At 36.3% G+C, this 24,056-nt stretch overlaps 4 protein-coding genes across 4 annotated transcripts; all 4 read right to left on the minus strand.

The window, feature by feature from the left end:
• Positions 1-689: 689 nt before the first annotated feature.
• On the minus strand, positions 690-10,428 carry LOC137941798 (synaptonemal complex protein ZEP1-like). The gene is made up of 19 exons (XM_068787378.1): positions 10,259-10,428; positions 10,117-10,166; positions 9,270-9,477; positions 9,059-9,184; positions 8,736-8,834; positions 7,828-8,504; positions 7,495-7,743; positions 7,287-7,415; positions 7,133-7,201; positions 6,944-7,054; positions 5,526-5,633; positions 5,336-5,446; positions 5,174-5,260; positions 3,645-3,734; positions 3,451-3,558; positions 3,115-3,198; positions 2,952-3,023; positions 1,849-1,946; positions 690-1,172 (listed from the first exon to the last, which is right to left on the minus strand). Exons 1-18 carry the CDS (start codon positions 10,410-10,412, stop codon positions 1,851-1,853), a joined length of 2,628 nt encoding a protein of 875 aa, XP_068643479.1. The 5' UTR covers positions 10,413-10,428; the 3' UTR covers positions 690-1,172; positions 1,849-1,850.
• A 1,629-nt stretch (positions 10,429-12,057) lies between these two features.
• LOC137941463 (uncharacterized) lies at positions 12,058-15,616 on the minus strand. Its single transcript, XM_068786895.1, has 7 exons — positions 15,497-15,616; positions 14,288-14,405; positions 14,104-14,174; positions 13,385-13,666; positions 13,163-13,259; positions 12,638-12,743; positions 12,058-12,402 (listed from the first exon to the last, which is right to left on the minus strand). Exons 1-7 carry the CDS (start codon positions 15,518-15,520, stop codon positions 12,342-12,344), a joined length of 759 nt encoding a protein of 252 aa, XP_068642996.1. The 5' UTR covers positions 15,521-15,616; the 3' UTR covers positions 12,058-12,341.
• Positions 15,617-17,905: 2,289 nt separating this feature from the next.
• Positions 17,906-18,926, minus strand: LOC137941998 (glycine-rich protein 3 short isoform-like). The gene is made up of 3 exons (XM_068787656.1): positions 18,797-18,926; positions 18,542-18,649; positions 17,906-18,484 (listed from the first exon to the last, which is right to left on the minus strand). Exons 1-3 carry the CDS (start codon positions 18,906-18,908, stop codon positions 18,354-18,356), a joined length of 351 nt encoding a protein of 116 aa, XP_068643757.1. The 5' UTR covers positions 18,909-18,926; the 3' UTR covers positions 17,906-18,353.
• A 2,199-nt stretch (positions 18,927-21,125) lies between these two features.
• On the minus strand, positions 21,126-21,781 carry LOC137942204 (glycine-rich protein 3 short isoform-like). The gene is made up of 2 exons (XM_068787908.1): positions 21,652-21,781; positions 21,126-21,504 (listed from the first exon to the last, which is right to left on the minus strand). The coding sequence occupies exons 1-2, from the start codon at positions 21,761-21,763 to the stop codon at positions 21,278-21,280; spliced, it is 339 nt and encodes a 112-aa protein (XP_068644009.1). The 5' UTR covers positions 21,764-21,781; the 3' UTR covers positions 21,126-21,277.
• Positions 21,782-24,056: the final 2,275 nt, after the last annotated feature.

Here is a 24,056-nt window from a genome sequence, read left to right on the forward strand (position 1 = left end):
ATGTTGGTTTGCTTTGGATAATGTGAACAATAGTAATTCTTTAAATTCTTACCGACGCCCCCACTATATTCCTTGAATTTTGTAGCAAATAGAATTAAAATGTTAGATAACTATGAGTTGTGCTAAAGGATAACTATATTAGATAATTTTTTTCCAATGTTGTCACATGGTTGATATGTATCACATATTGGATTTTTTATGTTGGCCTGACAATATCCAATATAATGATGTGTTAAGGAATAATATTTTTGGAATGGTTGTTAAACCCAACTTCTAACATGGTATTAGCACAGGTTCTTAGATGTGGACGAAGAAAAAAGGCTCACCACATGAGATGAAGTATTCAAAAGAATTTCTTGAAAAAACGAGTAAAAATATCTTAAGTTTATTAGTTAGAAAAAAGGAATTCTATCATGAATAGTTATTTTGAGATGGTGTGAACCTTAGACCCAACTTTTAATAATTTATAAAAAAAAATTACATTGAAAAAATAATAAAAGTTTATTAAAACGATCTATGCTATCCCAAGAATAGGTAGTACAAGATTATTTGATATTTTATTTTAATCTTAAGTTAAATTTGAAAATAGCATCTAACTACCTCATTTACTTAAGTTTTCTATCGAGAAAGTGAATTCTATTTTATACACTAACAACCTCAAATGGTAATTGAAGCAAATTTTTGTAGAGGATAACATGATGAACAAAAAAAACTGAAGGCAAGAAAAGAAAACATACATCTTTAACAGCCTTGTATCTGCCTCTTAATTTTGGATCATTACCTACATTCTTTACTATGGTAGAAGAGTAGAAAAAAAAAACAAAAAACAAAAGGGAACTTAGTCCTGACTTTTTCTTCTCGTAACAGAATCTTATTTCTCAATACGAGTAGAAAACTCTGGCAGCCGGAACCGAAGGGTGTAAGTTGTTATTTACAATGGTATTGGCTGAAGCCCAGGCCATACCCAAAGATCAACCTATGCAAATGGAGTGAACGAATAGAAAACTTCTGTACACTTTCGGACCTTGTCAGCATGCACAATACTGTTCTTCCTACACTCTGTGAGGTCTTCCTATCCACAAGCTTCAAATATCTGCCACTATAAGCTCCTTGAGAGTTATAACTCAACTTCAGCTTATGAGAAATTTGTGTGCGTTGAACGTTCCGACTTTCTAAAGTTATAACAGAAGATGTAAATTACAATATGAGATTATAAGCTTCTTTATTTCTCTAGCACTGAATATTTCATGAAAGGAGTAAAAAATAATGAAAACAAAGGACAATTGGAAGGATTCCTAGTCTCTGCCAGATACTTCCACTGAAATGCAAAGAGCTGTGTTTGCTGTCACTTTAAATGGAAAATTTCTTTATAGTAATTGTTAGGAGATGCATCCTGGTTGTAGGTTGATTTGAATGAGGTCTACTGGTCATCTAACTTCATGTCACAGGAGGCTGAACAGCCACATAAAATATGGTTGTGCATATGCCTCTAGAAAATTTAATACCTCGTGGCAGTTTTGTAAATGAAAGAACAACTTACCTGAGAGCGGTTGGGAGGCACAATCGACCATATTAGATGATACACAGAGCATCTGAAGTTCAAAATTTAAAGAAACATTGTTTTTTTTCCTCTAACAATTATTAACTGACAAGTGTATTTTTCAAATGATGATGAGATTAAGCTAGCTAACATAGATTAAAGTCAACTAAATACTGGTAGACAAGATATCATTGTACTGGCAAAGTATCTCATTTTGAAGGAGTTGGCACCAAAAAACCAAGTCATAGTAACCTTAAAACATAAAATAATTTTGAGCACAGGATAAGTGAGTGAAAATGTTTTCCCACCTCTAATCAAATGCATAAGGATCATCAGCATATGGATTCAGAGATCCCTCTGAGAACAGGTCCCCAATATTTGAATGGTGTGAAGCTCCTTTGATTACCTAAGCAGGAAAGATAGATCAAAACATCCAGTAGTACACAGCTAATGCTCATGAGTCACACATTTTTCAAACTCCATGAGCCAAAGGAGTTTCAATAAGAATGATACCCTAAAATCGTTGAATATAATCTTACCAAACCACTTGACAGAATCCAATTGTTATATAGTTTCATTACTACTGACGTCATGAGTATGTGCCAACATTATGGATGACCAATACCTAATACTGATAAGCTAATAAATAGCAAGATCAGGACACAAAAACCTTTTTTTTTATATTTTATTTTATTTTATTTATTCTGAAGATAACTGAAACCATAACTAAGCCTTCCATGGCATCACTAATTGTTATCAACAAAAGAACAGAAGTTTATCTTGTATCCTTTAAACATATATGGACACAAAAGTCTCTTTAACAAACAGATAAGTTGTGGTATGCCTAGAAAGTTAACAAATAACTACAAAGGCATTCCTCGGTCGATCTGTGTACCGACTCAGCGTAAGGCGTTGATTAGGCTCCTCAACTTAACAGGAAGAATGTATGCTCATAAGCTCTGTATAATTAATACTAAGTCAAGCCTCAAGTAGGTGAACATAGCTCAATTCAATCTCCACAACTTAATCAGTTTTCTGAGAGTGCCAATCCTATAATTAAATTTTGCTCCTCAAGGACCACCAACTGCTTTTAGCAACTCATATAGGTGCATGTGTCCTTCCTCTCTCTTCATCCTTGTTATATGCAAAAGCCTCACAGGTCAAGAGAAATTCAATTCTAAACCTATAAAAAGCATAATACATTCCATATAAAAGTATGAAAGCAATTTGATTTAGTAGCTCATCTAGGAGTAAATGAGAGTGGGGTGCTTTTATCCTAAATCCTTATGTTTATAGAAAACCTCAAGTCTATGTCAATGAACAGAGGAAGTGGAAGAAAAAAGGAAGCAGACTGAGAAAATTCGTTGAAATAAGTAAGAAACAGAAAGATTTAAAGCCGGTTTCATGATACCTGTCGTACTTGCATAACATCGTTCACAGCCTTGGGAGTCCTTTGCTGCCGTCTCTTATGTGCTGAAGGATCCTAGAGACAAATGACAGTATGTAATAAAAAAAAAGGCAAAACAATACTCTTTCAAACCCAATTATTCCTTCCAGGTGTGAGTCATCCATACCCCAAACAAGACAGTACTTTTCGTTTTTCGACGTTTTATGGTTCTGCCATCAGAGGTCTCAACTTCATACTCATGATGTGTTACCTAAAAAAGAAAAATAGAAAGAAGCAGTTTCATTGTTGTCTAGATTGAGGCTCAACTTTCACTAACATCGTTGTCATCCATAACAAAGAATCCACACAGGAAAGATGAGGCAATGCACCATCACATTTCTGCACCCTTTTATTTGGTACTAAGACAAATGTTTAAGGAATAAATATTTGAATTTGATAAATATGAATATGTGATAGATCATTTAGACACCATGAAAACCACAGATGATGACAAATATCTCACCTTTTTATTATGCTTGGGAATACTGATCATGCTCCCCACGTTCCTCTTCTCCGTATTCTTCAACATATTTGCCATAGGTGTCTGTACTGCTCCTTCATAAGTTCCATTCTATAGAAATGCATTTATTTGTTCAACCTCATGCCTGGCTGTGTTTGGTGAAAAATCACAAAAAAAACGTGGGGTCTAGACATCACCTTGCTTCGATTCTTTTGTCTTTTCACTGGGAGATTGTTCACATTTCCATTATCAAACTCATTTCTCTTGATTGAGGTAATGGAGTGTTCCTGAACAATAATCACCAAATTAGCAATACAACGATTAGAAAACTTCTTTATCAGCTATTCAAATGGCAAAACATTGAAACCTTTATGCTTGATTGAGACCATTTCTAATTAAAAACAAAAGAGTGCGGAAATGTGCTCTTCGAATCTCCCAAAAAATAAAATACAAGATGATACTTTGCACTATTTTCATCTCTTGGCCTAGAACTGAGTTGAGGTTGCACACAATGTAATTTTCACGTACTCAACTTCTCTGTTCATCCATTCTGTTAATTTGAGATCAGATATCTAAAAAGAGAAACAGAACAGAAATTCAAAAAGGTTTTTCAGCTGCCTCAGTCACAGTCCTCATGCTGCTTATATATGTGTAGTTTATCCATTTCCATTTTCTTAGTATTAAAAAATAAAGAAATTATAAATATGAAAAACATTTTTTGAACTAATGTAGAATTTAAAGGTCATGAATAAGGACTAAAATGTTTAGAAAACTTTTTGTCCTTATTTATTGAGCTTTCACTTTCTGCTATCTACACTTCCTCTATCAGGTGTTATGGTTTAAGAAACAAACAATAACACAAATAGATTAGCTACACTATAAGCAAATTCTGTGGTAAATGTATTCATATCCCCATAATTTATTATTATTATTACGTTTTTAATGGTTTTTTATCCCCATGTTCACTATGTGATTAATTAGAACATTAAAGAGAAGTTTTATTCCCTTGAAAACTTTCATAGTTAACCATTTCTTAAATGCATGTTCAAAGTCACATCTCCATTCCTCTTCTAATCCATGTTTCTTAGAGCATGGGCAGACCAGTTCTGCTTATACCCTAGAGAATCAATAACAAAGGGCAGGAAAATTAAATTGAAAGAAGAAAATCTGTACCAACCTGAAGTGAACATTGTGCTTCTCCCAACAAAAATAACTTAGTTTCAGCAAAAAAGAGAAAAATTATATTAACTCATGTCATTTCTTACAGATAGTTACTATTTAGTTAAATGACTTCACTAACAAAGATAAGATTCTTCTCCTGAAGCTTTAATCTACTCTTTAAGCTAAAAGTTTCCAAAATTTCATTCACAGTTTACGATCAAGAAATTTTATGTATTCGAGAGAATACATAGTGATAAATTTTTTGGGAATTACTCTTAACACCTTCCAATGAGTAGGGTTCCATCTGGATCATTAGGCGCCAAATTTTTTGAAAATCTCAACTTTCATGACTTACACACAAATTGTTAGCTGAAGTCATTCCAGATGTTCCCACTCTGTAACTAGCAGACCTTTTCACTTTTAGTAAGTTAACAAGAGTTTACACAGTTAACAAGTATCATTCTTTAGTTTGATGACAGATAATATTTAACTTAAATCCATTACTCATTTCAGATAGTCCAGAGTTGAAAATGAACTCTCTGTGCATGGTAAATAGTGTAGAAACCTTTTCTGAGTTCACTTCTAAGTCCTCATGGCGATCATCACGCATGACTTTCCACTGCAAATGCAGCAAAGCTCTTTGCTTTTCTTCCTGTGACACATAGCATTAAAGTTTTTGAGAAAAACGAAAAGGTAGAAATTGGAAAAGATGTCTAGAAACAAAAACCTTTAACTTTTGGAGCTCCAATTCCTCATAGAGTTTTCTGCATTCATCTCCATGCTGATATATCAATGATTTTATATAAGCTTCATGCTCACTCTTCAGTTGCATCATTTTCTACATGTGACCAACTTTGAGACATTAGAAGTGAGGTAGAACCACACCACTTGGAAGAAATATATTGAATAACTTATACCTCTGACAATTCATTTTCAGCTTGAAGATGGACTCGCTGTACTTCTTCACTATGGTAAGCCTTAAGATTGGCTTCCTTCTTCTCATGCTCCTGCTGAATGCGGTTAATCTGTGGAATCAAGACCCAGTAAGAAACTTGAACAAGTGATGCTAACTTAGTGTTGAATAGAAGACAATCTTTTTAGTGAAATACACCAAACACGGAGAGTTCATAGAACATTTCAGGAAAGAAAAATAATATCATAGACCATAAGATAATGATTAATTTTAACCTTTTTCTGAAACAGATGCATCTTCATGAGGAAATGATGTTATGCAGTATTCCTCTATTCATTCCTCATGCAAAGTGCACAATAAGGCTAGAAGATAAAATGACTCAATACTACATATCTACAAGATCACTTTTCTCCACAGTCCAATCAATGTTCCGTGGCTCCAAAAGAAACAAGCTGTAAAATTGATGCTTCTACTTGTGTGAGGATGACCATATTTAGTAGCAAAAGGCATCCAGTTCAATGTTTTTGGAATGTCATGCATTTGGACAATGTGTTTGGATAGAACAATTGATCATATCTCTGTAAAAGATGATCACCATTTTTTGTCTCACTCAATAACTTCACAAATCAATGTTACTCCTTTCTAATACACTTACTAGCAGAACTTGAATCAATGTTGTGCATAATTACCATCAACAGAAATAGAATAAATACCATTTTGATACATATTATTTTCTAATAAAACACTTTATCTATAAAAAAAAAAAAAAACTTACTCTTAAACTACCCATGCATGATTTGCTCAATTGATGTAGTTTCAATTATCTACTCTTGAACTTCCTTCAGGGTATCAGGTGAATGGAAATCATTTCAAAAGAAAACTCAAATAAGTTTGTTGGAAGATGGGCTCAAGTCCACAAACCAAAGAGAAGGCCAACACAGTGGTGGTATGATGGTAAATAAAGAGTCATCTCATAAAGATAACACTGATGTAATTAGTTTATGATTTATGTCTCTTATTCACTCTTACTAGGGTGAAGAGCGAATAAGAGACATAAATCATAAACTGAGTACATCAGTTTTTGTGGCTCTACAAGTGGATAATTTAGGTGTAGGCCCTTTTTTTGTGGCTCTACAAGTAGATAATTTAGGTGTAGGCCCACATATGAGTACCTACTCTGATACCATATTAAAGAATAGTCTCACATGGGTTAGTGAGTACAAAGATCTTGAGTTTATTAGTTGGGAAAGAGGCTTCCTAAGTAGACTAGTCATTTTGGGATGGACTTTGGACCCAATTTCACATGGTATCCCAACTTAACATGGTATCAGAGTAGGAAAAGATCTGAGATCGAAAAGAACCATGTTTGCATTTTTGCATCATCATAAAGTCAGTTTAGAAACCATGGTATTTAACACATACTAATGCAGTATGCTCCCCCTCAACATGCTGTAAATGTAGCCGTGTTTCCTCCTTGGTTTCTGAAATTCTTTGATCAATCTTCTTCTCCGTATCTTGAACAAGTTTGTCAGCCTGAAGGCTAAATTGTCAATAGAAATAGAAAGAAAAAAAAGGAAAATCTTGAAATGGACAACTGTAGAAAGTATATACCTTTTTTCTCTCAGTATTGACAATTTCCAGCTTCTCCATCTCATACTTCTTTCGGATCTCATTAATTGCCTGATGGAACTTGTTATGAGTCTAGAATCACTATGAAACGAAAAGGTCACTAGACATGCAAATACATTGGTGAAAAACAACAAACCTGATCATTTTTAAGTGATAATTCGTTCAAATGCTTTGTCAGCTCTAATTTTTTTCCTTCAAGCATCAAATCATGCTGTTTTCTAGCTTCTGCGAGTTTACATTCTGCAGCAGCAAGTGATGCCTCCATCTGGATGAGAAGGTATCAAGATTAAGTTGAATGAACCCAAGAAATTATAGAAACACACAATATTAAATATTTGACGAACCTCTGCTTTTTGGCCTTCTAACTGTTTTTCTTTCTCCTTAAGGTCCAGAACAAGCTGCTCCTTTTCATCAAGATGATTACGAAGCTCACTGGCCTGATGTTGCAGTGACTCAACATGCTGATCACGAGTTTCAATCTCTTTTTGAATAGTTTCTACCTCCTCTGCTTTCTCCTGTATTATTGACTGCAACTTGCCTTGAAGACCTTTATTCTCAGACTCCAGACTTGAAACTTTCAGCACTAAATCTTGCTGAAAATTCCAGTAGCACAAGTTCAGAAGAAGATGATAAAATCCAACTGTTTATTGTTCTAGAAACAGAGTGCTCAGACTAACCATTTGATATTTGGTAAGGTTTGACAGTTCTGACAAATGCTTGATCTCTTCCTCCAACTTGGCGACCTGTGCCAGTAGTTCTATATTTTTTGCTGCAAGAGTGTTTTCTTGACCTTCCAATGTTCGAATTTTCTCTTCTGCTATACGGCACTCCTCAGCATGCTGGACCATTAGAAACTCTTGGACTTTCTGCTGCTCGATTACCTTGTCTTTTTGCATTGCAATTTCTGCCTGAAAAACATCATTTTCTGATGTTACCTGCAGAAATTTATTATGAAGTAGATCAAATTTTCGTCCAGCACACTTGGTGGCAAGTTCCTTCTCTTGATGGACCAATTTTAGGAAAGTATCAAAAGTACAGGACATCTTATCAACACCATCCAAAACAGGCCCAGAAAATTTCTCAAATTCAGTTATTTGTAATGTCAAGCTGTGTAGAGAATCTTTGAGAACAATCATCTCATGACTATATGTGCATAACTTCTGATTAAGTTCTTCATTGCTATTCCTTAGATCTATCTTCTCTTCCTCTAAAGTTTCCAAAGTTGCTCTCAAGCTTGTGCATGTATCATCTTTCAAACTTAGTGCTTGATGCACCTCTCTAAGCAGGGCCTCAAGGCTTTGAAAGCTCACTTTATCTTCTTCAACGGTAGCTTCCAGTTGTTTTATTAGGGCATCTACAAGCATAGAAGAAAGACCAATTGAGAATTATCCAAAGCTAATTCAAGAAAAACGTCAGCAACACCATTGTCTGTGAACTTTTTGCTATCAAGTCTCAATTGCAACCTTTAAATTCCCCTATTAAGGTAAGGTCACGGAAGAAGCCAACCCCAGGCTCGCAGTCAACAGCTCCATTTATGCTTACATTGCCATTAAACAAAGAAAGATAATGGTAACGAAGCACCTACCTTTTTCTTTCACAAGATTTTCAGAGGCACAGCTTTCATCTTCAAATCTTTTTTCCAAATCTTTTTTCTCTTGTCTCAGTATCATTAGCTCTTCAGTCCCTAAAAAAATGAATAGATACTTGAGAACTTGAGAAGTGGTTCCTCTGTAAAAGGAGAGAAAAGAAAGTGGTGACTCTCTCTCTCTCTCTCTCTTACTCATCATATTTCTTTTTCTTTCTATTCTTTTTTGACAAAATATCTTTATAGAAGTTAAATAGATGTACACAAGTGAAATTTTAAGTAAAAAAATTAAATTTTGATAAGAGTGTACAATGTAAGCTTACCACTACTAATTCTTTTTTCAGCTGAATCTAGTTTTTCTGAGAGGACACTCATCTGGAGGTGCAACTCGTCGAATGCTTTTGAACTTGCAGTTAACTTGTTTTCAAAAACTTTCTTGTCTTCCTCCGCTATCAATTCAGTTGCTAACAAAATTAGAGGCCATATTCTGAGATTTTAGAGAAAATAATTTCAAATTCCAGTCAAATAGCTTACCTTCTTGAACCTGAGAAGCTAAGTGTTGCAGGGTTTCAGCCAGTTGATCATATAGTGTCTTCGTGGAAGAGATCTTTGAATCTAATCCTTTCCAAAGCTTTGCGTCTTCCACCTGCTTCACTTTTAGTGTTGCATTTTCATTGCTTGCCTCCTGTAATTTAGTCTCCAGGGTACGAATCTGATCTGATGCTCTTGCTAGCTTTGTTTGCTGTCAATATTTGTACAAAATACATGCTAAGTGCCTAATCCATGCTTACTAATAAGCTATAGTGCATATTTCTGAGAACTTCCTTCATTTTCTGATCTATGAACTTGAGCTAAACTGAAACAAAGAAGGTAAGTCATCCAAAAAGAATGGAAGGAGAAACTATGCTGATACTTAGCAGCTATCCAAACCCCACCCTTGGAATAAAATCAGCTATATATCGACAAGCTTCTTTATTTTAAGTTCTTGAATTAGTATATCTCCTAAGGTGAATCAAATTGGACACTCTCCAGGTAATCTGGAGCACGGTTTCAGTCCAAGTTTCACGTAGGGTGAAGTGAGTTCAAAAGACATATGAAGGAAACGCCCTACTACTAGTAAACACAGTGCACACAATCATAAACTGAAATATACATGACATAGTCAAGAAGTATACAAGTGGATGTTGAAAAAATGTAAATGTATCTGAAATTCATTATGATGCAAACGGATAGAAAAGTTAAGGTAATGGCGTAGAATGCACAGAGTAGAGAAAGGATTACAGGGAAAACAATATTTAAGTGAAATAACAACCTCTGCAATTTAAATACAGGGGAAAAAAAGGAGAAAATGGATGTAGACACCAGAGTAATTTGGTCGTACCGCTATTTCGAGATCTGCTTTAACTGAAGCTTGTTCTTTAACCAGTTTCTCTAAGCACCGCCAAAGGATGGTAACAAAAACCGTTAAAGAACAGTTTAAAAGAGAAACATAATAAGTAAAAAAATTCTCATGAGAAAAAAACCTGCCGTGAGCTTTAGAGTGGTGAAATTCCCGTACGAAATTGAATCAAAAGAGCGCGACGAGATTGAACTACTTTTCATAGTTCCTTGAACTGCTCCCGTCAAGGACCTGAGCTGGTCCAAGCTTCTCATTGCAGAAAAAGGTCGGTTCTGCATCGTGGCTTTGCAGAAAGAGGCTTCTGAGAGAAGAAAATAACCTAGCGCTCCGGCGCTCCGCCGAACAGGCTCTGCTCAGACTCCGAGCGTTCGAAATGGGAAGCGTGGCTTCGTTGACTGCTGACCCTTATATAGTATAGAGGACAAAGTGCAGAGGCGAGACCGTTTTCCGTTAAGTCGGTTGAAACTCTTCATCCCGAAAAAAAAGCCCTGGCCTTTGTAATAAATTACAACGTAACCTTCTAGGGGTGTGTAGGGTCGGGTCAGAGTCGCGTTTCTCAAATACGAATCCGACCCTGAACCCGACCCAAAACCCAAAATCTGAAAAAAAATTGACATGCATGATCACCATCCCAACAATCTTGTCCCAATCCATTTGACTTAAACCTGACCCATCCATGTAAAACCCATCCATGTAAACTTAGATCCATCTCCACCCCCTTCCTACCCTTCATCAATAAGACTCCATAGGTTAGGGTGGGTTAGATCAGGAAAACCCACTTTGACCCTGTCCTTACCCCATAAGGCAAAGGAGCCAGCCCCATGCCGGCATGAGTGACCGCCATAGATGGTTTTAGCACTCCACCCATATTTGCTAAATCAAATATCTAAAGGCCCCATAGATAAAATTGAAGGTAAGTTAGCTCACTCATTTTGCTATCTTCTACTAACTTTTTGTGGGATAAAAGGAATTGAAGGAAAATTTTATTTTGGAGGTAAGTTAGCTCACTCATTTTGCTATCTTCTACTAACTTTTTGTGGGATAAAAGGAATTGAAGGAAAATTTTATTTTGGAGGTAAGTTAGCTCACTCATTTTGCTATCTTCTACTAACTTTTTGTGGGATAAAAGGAATTGAAGGAAAATTTTATTTTGGCAATGAAGTTCATTGGCTTGTATCCAATTCTCAATCAAGGGACCAAGAGTTAGTGCCTAAATGGAGCTCTCTGAAGAAATTAGCATTTCTGCCTTGACTCAAATACTAATTCCTAATACTTTGCTAGAACAAGGTTTTGATTCAGAAATCCTTCTCAATGCCAATACAGCTTCTACTTCAAAATGCAATGGTAAACAGGGTTGCCTGATTTGGTGGTCGGTCCAGGTTGTGCTTAAGCTGTCGTGAACCGAAGATGATTCACCCAACACGAGTCAACTTAACCTGTCAGAGTGGTTCCGTCCACTCTTGTAGGCAGTAGTTTTCTGCACCTAACAGATCGGTCTTTTGGGTATATTGGCTAGCCGCTGTCATGGTATCAGAGTTGGGTACGCCACGTCCTGCGTTTGAATCCCGTGAGAAGCGGTCAAGAATGGGCGGGGTGGGTGTCAGAGTGGTTTCGTCCACTCTTGTAGGCAATAGCTTTCCGCACCTAACATATCGGTCTTTTGGGTGTATTGGCTAGCCGCTGTCATAATCGAGGTTACCTTTCACCTCATCCAAAATCCCTGTATACTCTTCTATATACTTTGAATTTTTGGCAGTCTAAGATATGAATTTTTTATGGAACCTCCTTCACAGCATTTTTACTTGTGCCTGTCAACAACAAAAAAAACGGCCATGCATGATAAGTATCATTCTGTTCAGAAAGGATTTCTAATCATTGGTGCATTTTCAGGTACTGTATACTCAACTTGCACCAGACAAAATCTGATGGAAAGCTTTTTGATGCTCACATGCAAAATCCACCTCTGAGGTGTCCATACAGTGTAGGATCAATGAGTAAAAAATTAAATTTATATCCCATTAACATACAATGGAAGGCATACCAACCTGAATCTATACCCCAAATATCAATCATCCAAGTACATCAAATACTACAAGCTCCAATCTCATTTGCAAAACATCACAAAAATAACTTATACACACGAAGAACCTTCCAAAAATTATTCCCAGAGAAATGGCATAGAGCTTGATTAGACACGAGCATGTTCATCACTTAATATGTTTGATTCGAAGTGTCAAATATATCAAAATCATAGTTCCCAAGCTTGACCTGAAAAAATTGGCAAATAAGCAATCCATAAGAGTGAATATCTATGTGATGACAAGAAGCAAAAAAACCAAACAAATTCAATGCGGGCCATTTCATGCCCAAGTGACATAACTATGAAGATCCAAAATTTCAACAATCAGCCAAGATAAAACTTCAAACAGAAATAAATGCATTAATGATAAAAAAAATAAAAAAAATGTATATATAAAGAAAGGAAAAGAGTGAAAGATCTTACAAGATTGAGAAGAACAGGACAACTTTCCTTGAATCAATTAAGAAGTATTTGTTTCTCTGCCAATGGTAACTGGGTGCTTCAAAGGCTCGTGTATTATTTGTCTTGTCTGTGATCAAAACAAAAAATCAAATGACTTTGACGATGAAAAGAAAACTGAAGCATAGAAAAAACATGCATGTGGACGGACAAAGTAATCATGTGACACATCACTTACTCCATCTTGAAGACTACCTGTTGAATTAGATGATAATTTTCTCATGGAAGATCTTATTCACTCTAACTGGAATTAGATTATGTAGGCTTTCAATTCTCTTTTTTGTTCTTTGAACTGTCTAGAGTAAACTCAAGCAAGGTATTTGGCAACGTTAACACACTTCTAAAAAAAAATAAAAAACAAAAATAACACTTGCAATCACTATGATACTGTTGTAAGTATTTCATCATATGAAGCAGCAAAATTATATGATGGAGCAGTTCAATGAACTTAGGAATGTGTTTCAAGCAAGATGTGATTTGCTGAAATACCTTTTGAGGAGCATCTTAGTAAAACAGAGCTCTGGTCTAGTAAGAATTGCATTACTTTCACGCCCTTCTGAAGACTGCTTTTCCTCAACAGAACTCTCTGCAAAAATTGAGCCATTTTACATCTCTGTATGAATGAAAAGTGCATCATGACTCCTAAAAATCAAAAGAAAGAACAGAAAGAGTTTTTATATCTAATGACTATGGAGCAAATTCTTGTCATACTTTTAGTGCTCCATCTGTCCTGTATGGGCTCTCAAGATTTGCAACTTTGGTTTTGGCCATTTCCAAAGGTTCTTCTCTAATGTCTATACCAACCCTGCAAGGTGAAAATTTGTCACCATTCTCAATCTGCTGATCAATGTTATTCCTGATATGGCATGGATCATCTAAGCAGATCTGGCTTTTGGTTAGAGATGGAACTTCTAGTAATCTGAAGATGGCTAATGGTGACTGAATCTGTTGAACAGTGTTTTCTTTCTCTGAAATGGTGAAGGGGTCTTGGTCCTGTTCACAGGAGAACATGAATACTTTCTAGTCATATCATGATGCTTCAGTATTTGTTCAATAAACAGGCAAAAAAGAAAAAAAGAAAACAGCTATTGACCTAGATACCTATATTACTTTGTGAACTTAAAACCTAGCTACTTATATGATCCAAAAGAAAGTAAAGAAACACGGCCCAAATATGGAACAAGAGATTAATGCGGTGCCTCGTATCGCTTTCTTGATTGGGCAGACGAGTAATGTCATGCCTTGGGGCATATAAAAACTGTATTGGTTTAGGTCTCACCATTACAACAGTGGGCACGCACCATTTGATTTGGTGACTGCCAATTCTAGAGACAGGATGAACTACCTTGTTCTCTAAGCGACAAGAAATACGCCTGTAACATTTTTCAACTGCAAAACTTGACAAGGAGAAAGTTTCCTAATAAATTTACCTGCAAACTGCCACAGGGGCATTTAAGCCTCAAGGGGAGGGAAGGTTGCTCCAGAAGAACTGGGAACACATCTGAAATGCCACAGGAAAATAAAAACCACGGTTGAGGATATTACCATGCCTAACAAAATGGAGATAAAACCCAAAATAAAAGCCAATGTAGGTTTCCCTATCAACCAAAATACCTAGACAGTAGCGATCAGCAACACCATCTGCCTCAGGCTTTAGTAATCGGAAACAGGAGCAGCATCTCAGGGGGAATTCATAGACACCATCAACAATCTCTTGTGAATGAGTATTAACCTGAGCCAAACAGATCTCTTCGGTCAGTAAATGCGGAATCAGGTCCAACATATATAACATATAAATTTCTCAAAAACTTGACGTTTACCGTTCTCACAGTATTCAACTTTAGAAATGACATGACCCATAACAAGCAAGCGAGCTTAGCAGAAAATTGAAAAGAAAATGGATGTAAAATGTATTGTGAGAGGAAGATCAAGAATGCAGTGACCACAGAACACCATGGATTCAATTTCATCACTGCCAAACACATTTGAACATAAAAAGAAATCTCGACACACAGAAAGGCCTAAATTTAAACATTAAGGGTCATTTTACGTAATCACCAAAAGCTAAAAAACTTAATTTCAATTTCTTTGCCTCTATAAATTTGAGCGCACTGAAAACTAAAGGGCATAATCTAAGCCGTATGCAGACGTCAGGCGAGAAAATTTGACAAGAAAGAGTTGCAATCTAATACGTACGATGACAAGAGAGAAGAATGCTAGTACAATTGGAGTTAGCGGAGACAGGCCACAGTTGCAAAGAAACAGACCGGCTTTCCCTGGATCTCAAACCATTTGACTGTCACTTGGGTAAAGAAGGAAGCAAGATTCACTCTAAAGCTTGTCATTCTGCCATAGACGGCGGAGAAACCCAACTAAACCCTGTTCTTTAGCTACATTGATCCGGAGCTCGTCAAACACTGCACCTTTGCCAAATGAGAAAAGAAGAACGAAAGAACTCAACAAGCAACAGGAATGCTCGAGACCTGCTGCTCTGTAAGATAGTGGAGCTATATAAAGTACAAAGAGACAATACCGACAAACAAAAATCCATTAATTAAAGAGTCTTACAAACAAAAAAAAAAAAAAAAAACAAACACAAATCTATCACAGCCTCTCCTAAACAAACACATAATAATTTCAAAAGATTCTCAATTTATACAATAAACACCCAGCCACACACAGGAAAAACCACTAACTAAGAAAAACAATAAATAGCAAATTCGAAAATTAGTTAAGTAGATTCAAGTTCCTACCATCACCGCACTAAAAACCATATAGACGAAAGAAACAGTACTCGTAGCTGAAACTTAGAAGACGCCTTACCTTACAGGGAGTAGAGACCGCCATTGCAGAGAAATAGAGAAACCGTCAATAGAAACCACAGATGTGGTCTCAAATCCCAGCCATTTCAGATCCCAGAGACGCTCGACTGTACTTTATGAACCAACACAGAGCCCAGAGAGAGTAGAAGAGAGATTTGGAACGTTGGAAGAGCTCCTGAGCCGGACAAAATCGAACAAGGAAAAGACCCGACCAACCCTCAAAATCTAAAAAAATCACCTACCCTCTTAGGAAATTTGATGAAAGATGCGAGGGTAATTCAGGTATTTAAAAAAAATGTTGTCGCGTTGCATGCATGTGAAGCGAAAAGAAAAAGCGACTTCCGAGAAGCCAATCAAGCACTCACGGGATCCCTGTGGGGAGTATTTACCGACTTCTCGGTGGGCCCCTGAGACTGTTCAAATCATTTGCATATGATTTTCCAATAATGCCCTCCTTTCTGATGTACAAGCGTACAAACGCTCGCTTTTTTTAATGCGCTTTATGGTGGGCGCGCTCCCAGCTTTCTGCCTTAGCCCCGGCTTGCTCCCAATTTCTAAAAAAAATATTTATCTCATTTCTAAAAAAACATATTTTATAATTTATTCATTTTAATAATATTTAAATATACTAAAATAAATAGTATTTTAATTTTGGTAATTAAATTAATCCTTTTTTTAAAAAATGGATTTTTAATAAACCCAATTTTAATATTATATTAAAACAAGTATTCCTATGCCCATTTCACCCAAAATTATCCATGTGTAAGAGCCCTAAAAATAACCCAAGATTAAAAAACTTTTACGCTTATACTTGGAATGAATTCTCCTTACTTACTAAATGATTTCAATGTTTAACCCAAGAAGCACAAAGCTACTAACAATAAGAGAAAAAAAGCTAATAATTAAATTGAATTGCTTTTCTACATATTTATTTCAATGAACTTATTGGAGTTAATGAAAGTGGGGGGGATGGTTGAGTATGAATAGGGGTAGTCATTTCAGCCATGAAAGAGATTTCCCTTCTTAGCTGGTTCTTGGAAGGACATAAAAAAAAGGTAGATGACTACCAAAATGTGTAATAGACTAGCTTATGTCCTGAACAAGTATACATCGATAAAAAAAATTAGTCAAAGGAAAAATGTTAATTGGCTAGTCGAATCATTTTACTCAAAATAATCAAATATCATGTTACACAATTACAATTTTTTTTTTATGTTTTTGGTTTTCAAAAAAAATGTTGGCATTGATAAACCACTTCATGTCTTTTCATATTAGGTTCATATTAATAACTCAAAACTCTCAAAGATTAAAACCTTAAGATATTTTAGCCAATTGTGGGTGCATCATTTATATCTCTCACTTAATTATACATTTTGGATTACAAAAATATCAGTAGGATTTATAACAGTTATCATATTATAAATTATTAAATTTTCACAAGATAAATTAGTAATTTAATACAACCTGATGTAAAATTACTAACTTTGAAATAAGATAGTTAATAATAATAATATCAAGTTACCTACCCCCGGTTTTAGAATTGAAATAATATTTCTAATATCAAGGAGACCATCCTAACAGTTACATTATAGTTTAGGGTTTATTTGATCAAGTAGAGCAAATATATGTTACTTCAAGATTTGGAGAGGGAAAAATCTCTCTTGATTCTCTTACCCCTATAAAAATATTAAAACTAATTGTACTTCTTTTGCAATTACAAATTACCCTCACCTCCTTACTAAGAAAAATCACTAGGTTTTAATAAATTTAACTCTTATCACCACATATCACCTTTATCCAACATGAACTTTGCAAAGATAATCAAGGAAGGAAACTTCTATAAATACACCCTTTCATATGGAGGACATGGGAAAATGAGATTTAAAAAGAACAGAGTCACTTGGTTGAAGGCCTGTAGAATAAACCAAGTCTTAAAATTATCATAAATTGTCTCAAAACTCAAATTTACTCATTCAAAACGCCAAACGAAGGCCAACTTAAATGCTACTCAAATATATGACCTTATATTACATGGACTATTGTAAAATTTATTTATTATTGTATTTATTATCATGACTCTTCTCAAGTTGATCCACTTTGTCCATGACAAATAGTATAGTTGAATAGATTGTGATATCTTATTTCAATCTTAGGTTAAAATGGAAACAAGAACACCATTTATCTCTTTCTTTCTATATAGTAACAAACAATGAAATGGTAATTGAGGAGAGTACTCTGGCAGCCGAAACCACAAGGGTGAAAGTCTTCATTACAGAAGACGATGAAACTACATAACATATGGACAAAGAACAAATATATGAGACCCTTGTGTCAAGTGCCACTGAATGGTCTATTCAGTCTCCCTCAGAGACTGTCTCGGACGACGAGTCAATTAAATGCTTGTGGATCTCATACCATTATCTCTCCATCAAACTTCTTTCAAATCAGTTTTAAGCGATTCGACAATCCTATCAGCAATAGACTAAACTTCTCATAGCAACACATCAATCCTATCATCAATACAGATGGGATCATCTCCTTCAGCGGCAACAGGAAAGTAAAAAGAAGTCAACGAGTTCTTGCCTTCTTACAGACACGATAACGGAAACATATAAACCTGACGTTGGGCAGAAATCTAGCGTCCACACTGTAGATAACACAGGGCAGAAATAGACTACAGACGGGCGAAATCTCAGTTCTCTTAACAGACATTAATGGAGTTCCGGTATGAGCGCAGACGAGCTGCTACTCAAGACTCGGACTCGATCTTATTCATACATAGACGCTTATTACATGACATTTCTCGTACATAAGCCAAAGTACTTGTAGACAACACTCAGAAGCAGGCAACTGCTGCTCTAATTATGGGTCTCTTCTTGAGTTTCAGTCTCTGGAACCTCTCCAGCATAACTACAACATCTACCACAACCGCCACCGTAGTTTCCGCGATAGCAGCAACCATGGCGACAGCCACCTCCCCCACCGTGTCCTCCTCCACCATATCCACCACCTCCCCCACCGTGACCTCCTCCTCCATATCCACCACGCCCCCCACCGTGCCCTCCACCATATCCACCACGCCCCCCACCGTGTCCGCCTTGCCCTCCACCATATCCACCTCCACGGTAGCCTCCGTACTTGGCATCCTCAACTCCTGCAATATCAACTTAATCAGTGACATATTAATGTGATCAAAAGTCTTAAATATGGTCAAAGCACTCAATATGCTGCATCAGGCGTAAGAGATGTTGGAAAAGAGCAGATGTTGTCTTCCCAAAAGCATATATAAACTCTCTCTTACCTGCAGACTCTTCCTTAGAAACCTCAGCTACATCTCTAGCTCCTGCTTCAGAAAAGGCCACAAGGAAAACTGCCAAAAGAAGAGCAAGAATTGCGAAAGCCTTGGAAGCCATTGCACCAAACACTACCTAGTACCGAGTTCGATGTAAAGCTGAGAGGACTCTCTTACCCTATTTATAGACAGAGATGCAGCGAGCAGACACAGAAATGGATAAGTTTGGATCGGGCTGACTCATGATGCAGTTAGTTACTAGCAATAATAATTCGATTCAATCGTTTCAGACGGTAAAATTGCCGGAGAGGTATGGGTTGGATTTCCTGTCAGAATGAATAATTAATGTAGAGCCAAGGACAGCGACCACGGTGGCGGTCAACAAGGGGTGTCGGCAAGAGATTCTGAGAGGATTGCTATAGTAAAGACGCCTGATATTTCTTCAGCCGCCCTGATTTTGCCCGGGGGAAGGGGGGCAATCTCCCCTCTCAATTTTGAAAATGAAGGTATTTTCCCCTCCTTTCGCCATTAATTACCAGCCAGCTCTCCACCCTACCCATTTTTTTCTCTTCATCCCTGTTCCTCATCTTACAGGAAGTTACAGTCGGAAAAAAACCAGTTTGAAGTAAGAAACAACAAGAGAAATAGTACTTGGCCATTTACCACAGATGTAGAGATTTAAACTCAACTATATGAAAAGAAAAACTCCTGGTTACAAGACCTCGATATATCCTAAGGTGGCATAATTTTTTTGAAAACATTAAATGGAGTTTTCTCCGATAAAAATAATTCTTCCTTCATTTTTTCTTTCCTATAAAGGCATAAACGGTCCTTAAGAGGATATAAAGATGAACCTAATATATATCTTTATTTAATTTAATCTAATTTATCTAGTACAATAATGATCTAATACATGCATTTAACAAAATTAATCTTATCTAACCCTAATACCATAATCGATGATCCAATATATCTATTTAATCAAGTAAAAACTAATTAATGTTGAGATGGGATTTTAACTCTCAGTAAGTCAGCTCACAAAACATCTCAATTGCTCCGTTATCTTCTAAAACTCTTCTTGTATATTTCAAGATCTAACAACGTAGAATGTGATCGATGGAAGCCATGAACAAAAGGGTTTGTGACATTTGGACATGCCTCCTTTAGCTGCAATCTCATCCTCCCCATACGAGGCATAATTATAATACAACCAACTTGGCCATCCTTCTACATCTTCTCTTCTGTATTTATTTTATTTTTTAAAATCTTTATCTACTTTTAATTATGAAGTTTGTCACTTGAGCAAACTTTGGAGTAATGCATATTCTCCTCACACTACCAATAAAAGTGTTGCTCCATTAAAATGTCAATAGTGTCTCCCTCATGTGGAAGCCATTATATTATAAAAGGATTCTTTAAGAAGCAAAAATATGATATGGCCATTCTATCTATGGAAAAGCCATTATATCATTTAAGGGCACAGTTTATGAGTGAAATGACTATCAACAAGAAATTTTAAGGTCACATGCAGCAAAATTAGGTCAACAACATTTCAATTATCTCTTAAATTTCCACTTGTTCAACTTATTTTGTTCGAATTTGGCTTTGTTGGTATATATAAAAAATTAGAGACAATAAAAGAGAAAGTACCCAAAATATATACATAGAAAAATTGTGTGGAATTCATTTTCCCTGAAGGGAAAGTGAAATTTTATTGTAAAGGTTGGAATTACATTCTCATTAAAGAATGTTTAAGTGACATGATGTAACATACTATTGTCAAGAGTCAAGATTATGAGGTAAAATCATTGGTTGCCTACCCATGAACGTCATATATCTTTATAAATGTATGAGGTTTGATCAATAGCTGATAAAAAGGTTGAAGTCAAATATTTTGGTAAAAAAGTCAAACATTGGTGCAAAATCAAGTTATGAACATACAACAAATAACAAACATACGAAACCCAAGTGCCAAGTGCCAGTCTCCCTAAGAGACTGTCTCAGACGTCGAGTCAAATGAATGCTTCTTGACTCATAGCTTTAACTCTCCATCCAACTTCTTTCTAATCAGATTTAAGCGATTCGACAGTGACAAACTGGTCGACAATACAGATGAGATCATCTCCTTCAGCGCCAACAGGAAAGCAAAAAGAAGTGAGCTCATTCAAAGAGAAGCTAACGAGTTCTTCTTGCCTTCTAAGAGACGATAACGAAAACACATAAACCTGACGTTGGGCAGAGATCAAGTGCAGTATATCCAAGCGTTTTTAGCGTCCACACTGTAGATAGCGCAGGGCAGAAAGAGACTACAGACGGGTGAAATCTCAGTTCTCTTAACAGACATTAAAGGAGTTCCGGTAGGAGTGCAGAGGAGCAGCTACTCAAGACTCGGACTCGATTTTATTCATGCATAGACGCTTATTACATGACATTTCTCCTACATAAGCCTAAGTACTTATAGACAACACTCAGAAGCAGGCAGCCGCTGCTCTAATTATGGGTCTCTTCTCGAGTTTCATTCTCTGGAACCTCTCCAGCATAACTACAACATCTACCACAACCATGACCGTAGTTTCCGTGATAGCAGCAACCATGGCGACAGCCACCTCCCCCACCGTATCCTCCTCCACCATATCCACCACCGTGTCCGCCTTGCCCTCCACCATATCCGCCATTTCCACCTCCATGGGAGCCTCCATACTTGGCGTCCTCAACTCCTGCAATATCAACTTATCAGTGACATATTAATGTGAGCAAAAGTCTTAAATATGGTCGAAGCACTCAATATGCTTCATCAGGCGTACGAGATGTTTGAAAAAAAGTAGATGTTGTCTTACCAAAAGCATATATAAACTCTCTCTTACCTGCCGACTCTTCCTTAGAAACCTCAGCTAAATCTCTAGCTGCTGCCTCAGTTGTGGCCACCAGGAGTACTGCCAAAAGAAGAGCAAGAACTGCTAAAGCCTTGGAAGCCATTGCACCAAACACCACCGAGAATCGAGTTTGGATGTAAAGCTGAGAGGACCCTCTCACCCTACTTATAGACAGAGATGCAGCGAGCAGACACAAAAATGGATAATCTTATATCGAACTGACTCGACTCGCGATGCAGTTAATTGTTAGCCATAATAATTCGATTCAATCGCTTCAGATGGTAAAATTGCTGGAGAAATATCGGTAGCTGTCAGAATGAACAATTAATGTAGAGCCAAGGACAGCGACCATGGTTACCAGTCAACAAGGGGTGTCAGCTAGAGATTCGGCGAGACCCTGATATTTCTTTAGCCGCCCTGATTTTGTCTTACAGATGCTGGGGCAAGGGGGCAATCTCCCCTCCCTAGTTGGACAATGAAGGTATTTTCCCTTCCTTTCACCGTTAATTACCAGCCCGCTCTCCCCCCTACCCATTTTTTTCTCTTCATCCCTGTTCCTCTTCTTACATGAAGTTAAAGTCGGAAAAAACCAGTTTGAAGTAAGAAACAATAAGAGAAATAGTACTTGGCCATTTACCACAGATGTAGAGATTTAAACTCAACCATATAAAAAGAAAAACTCCTGGTTGAAAGACCTCGATAGTGAGCCCAACAAATATATATACTAAGGTGGCACAAATTTTTTGAAAACATTAAATGGAGTTTTCTCCAATAAGAAAATTCGATAAAAATAATTCTTCCTTCCATTTTTCTTTCCTATAAAGGCAGAAACTGTCCTTAATAGGATATAAAGATGAAGCTAATATATATCCTTATTTAATTTAATCTTATTTATCTAATACAATGATGATCTAATATATGTAATTAACAAAATTAATCTTATCTAACCCTAATACCATAATCGATGATCCAATATATCTATTTAATCAAGTAAAAACTAATTGATGTTGCGATAGCATTTTAACTCTCGGTAAGTCAGCTCACAAAACATCTCAATTATTCCATCACCTTTTCACTCTCATCTTGTATATTTCAAGATCTAACAATGTAGAAATTGATTGGTGGAAGACATGAATAAGAGGGTATGTGATATTTGGACATGCCTCCTTTAGTTGCAATCTCATTCTCCCCACCCGAGGCATAATTATGGCACAACCAGCGTAGCCATCCTTCTACATCTTCTCATTGGCATTTATTTCTTCTTTAAAATCTTTGTCTACTTTAAATTATGAAGTTTGTCACTTAAGCAAACACCAGAGCAATACATATTCTCCTCGCACTACCAATAAAAGTGTTGCTCCATTTTATTTAGTACACTTTGATGTATGAGGACCTTTGAGTGTTTTAAACATTTTTCAAGTTAAATATTTTCTTACCTTTGTTAATGATTTTACCTGGATTACTTGGTTATATTTGTTTAAAGAACATGGCGTCTGTTAGACTTGATGTCTAATAATAATAAAATAAATATCATAGAAATAGATATTAAATCCTCCATAATTCTCCTTACCATGAGAGTCATACATATATCATAAAATTGAAATAAGAAGAATAAAGAGAACGTATCTTTTATTTTGAAGAATATAAATAAAACTTGAAGTGCACAAGATAACCTTTCATAATTTGTTTACAAGTGAGAAATTTGCTCCCGTTCAGCCAGACTAGGTGTGCAAATAGTATTAGCCTCACTTGTAAGACCATGGAGGGATAACATTGCTAAGTGACTTAGAGTCTAATTAATTGTTTTTCTTTACTTTACTTTATTTTATTTCAGTTAAAGAATTAATAGGCCGTAAGGGTATTTTTGTAATATTTTATCTTGAACCATGTAAGGGTGAACCCTATTTAAGGGGTAAAAGTAATGAGAAAAGGTAAATATTGATTTAGGTTAGACAAGGGTTTTGAGTTTTCCTCAACGAGCTCAGGGATATACGTTCTCCTTAACTAACCTAGGGTTTTTTAAACTTCTCTTTGGTTTGATCTGGGATCATAACACAACCACCACAAAAGTCAGCATGTGGTGAACCATCGATCAAGGTGAAACCACTTGGACCAATAATACAATAGACCATGTGGGTAAATTTTATTCATGTAGGGACCACCACTAAACTTAAATTGTATTGCACATGGATCCATACCCTTTAAAAGACTTTTGATCAAGATCTAATGGTTTGGACCATATTGGTGTAAGAATGACTCATAGATCAAAGCAACAAGTGACATGTAGCTCCAACTAAGACATATAATTTGACATGTGGCATAAACAAGAGTCACTTGTTTCGTATTTCGCCCATGCCTTGCCACATATCTTGGCTTCATGAAAGTTGGATTTGAAA

Source organism: Aristolochia californica, unplaced genomic scaffold (assembly GCF_029961685.1).
Source record: "Aristolochia californica isolate CCGP_79_NKW_82.1479 unplaced genomic scaffold, dmAriCali1.0.hap1 SCAF_9, whole genome shotgun sequence".
NCBI lineage: Eukaryota > Viridiplantae > Streptophyta > Magnoliopsida > Piperales > Aristolochiaceae > Aristolochia > Aristolochia californica.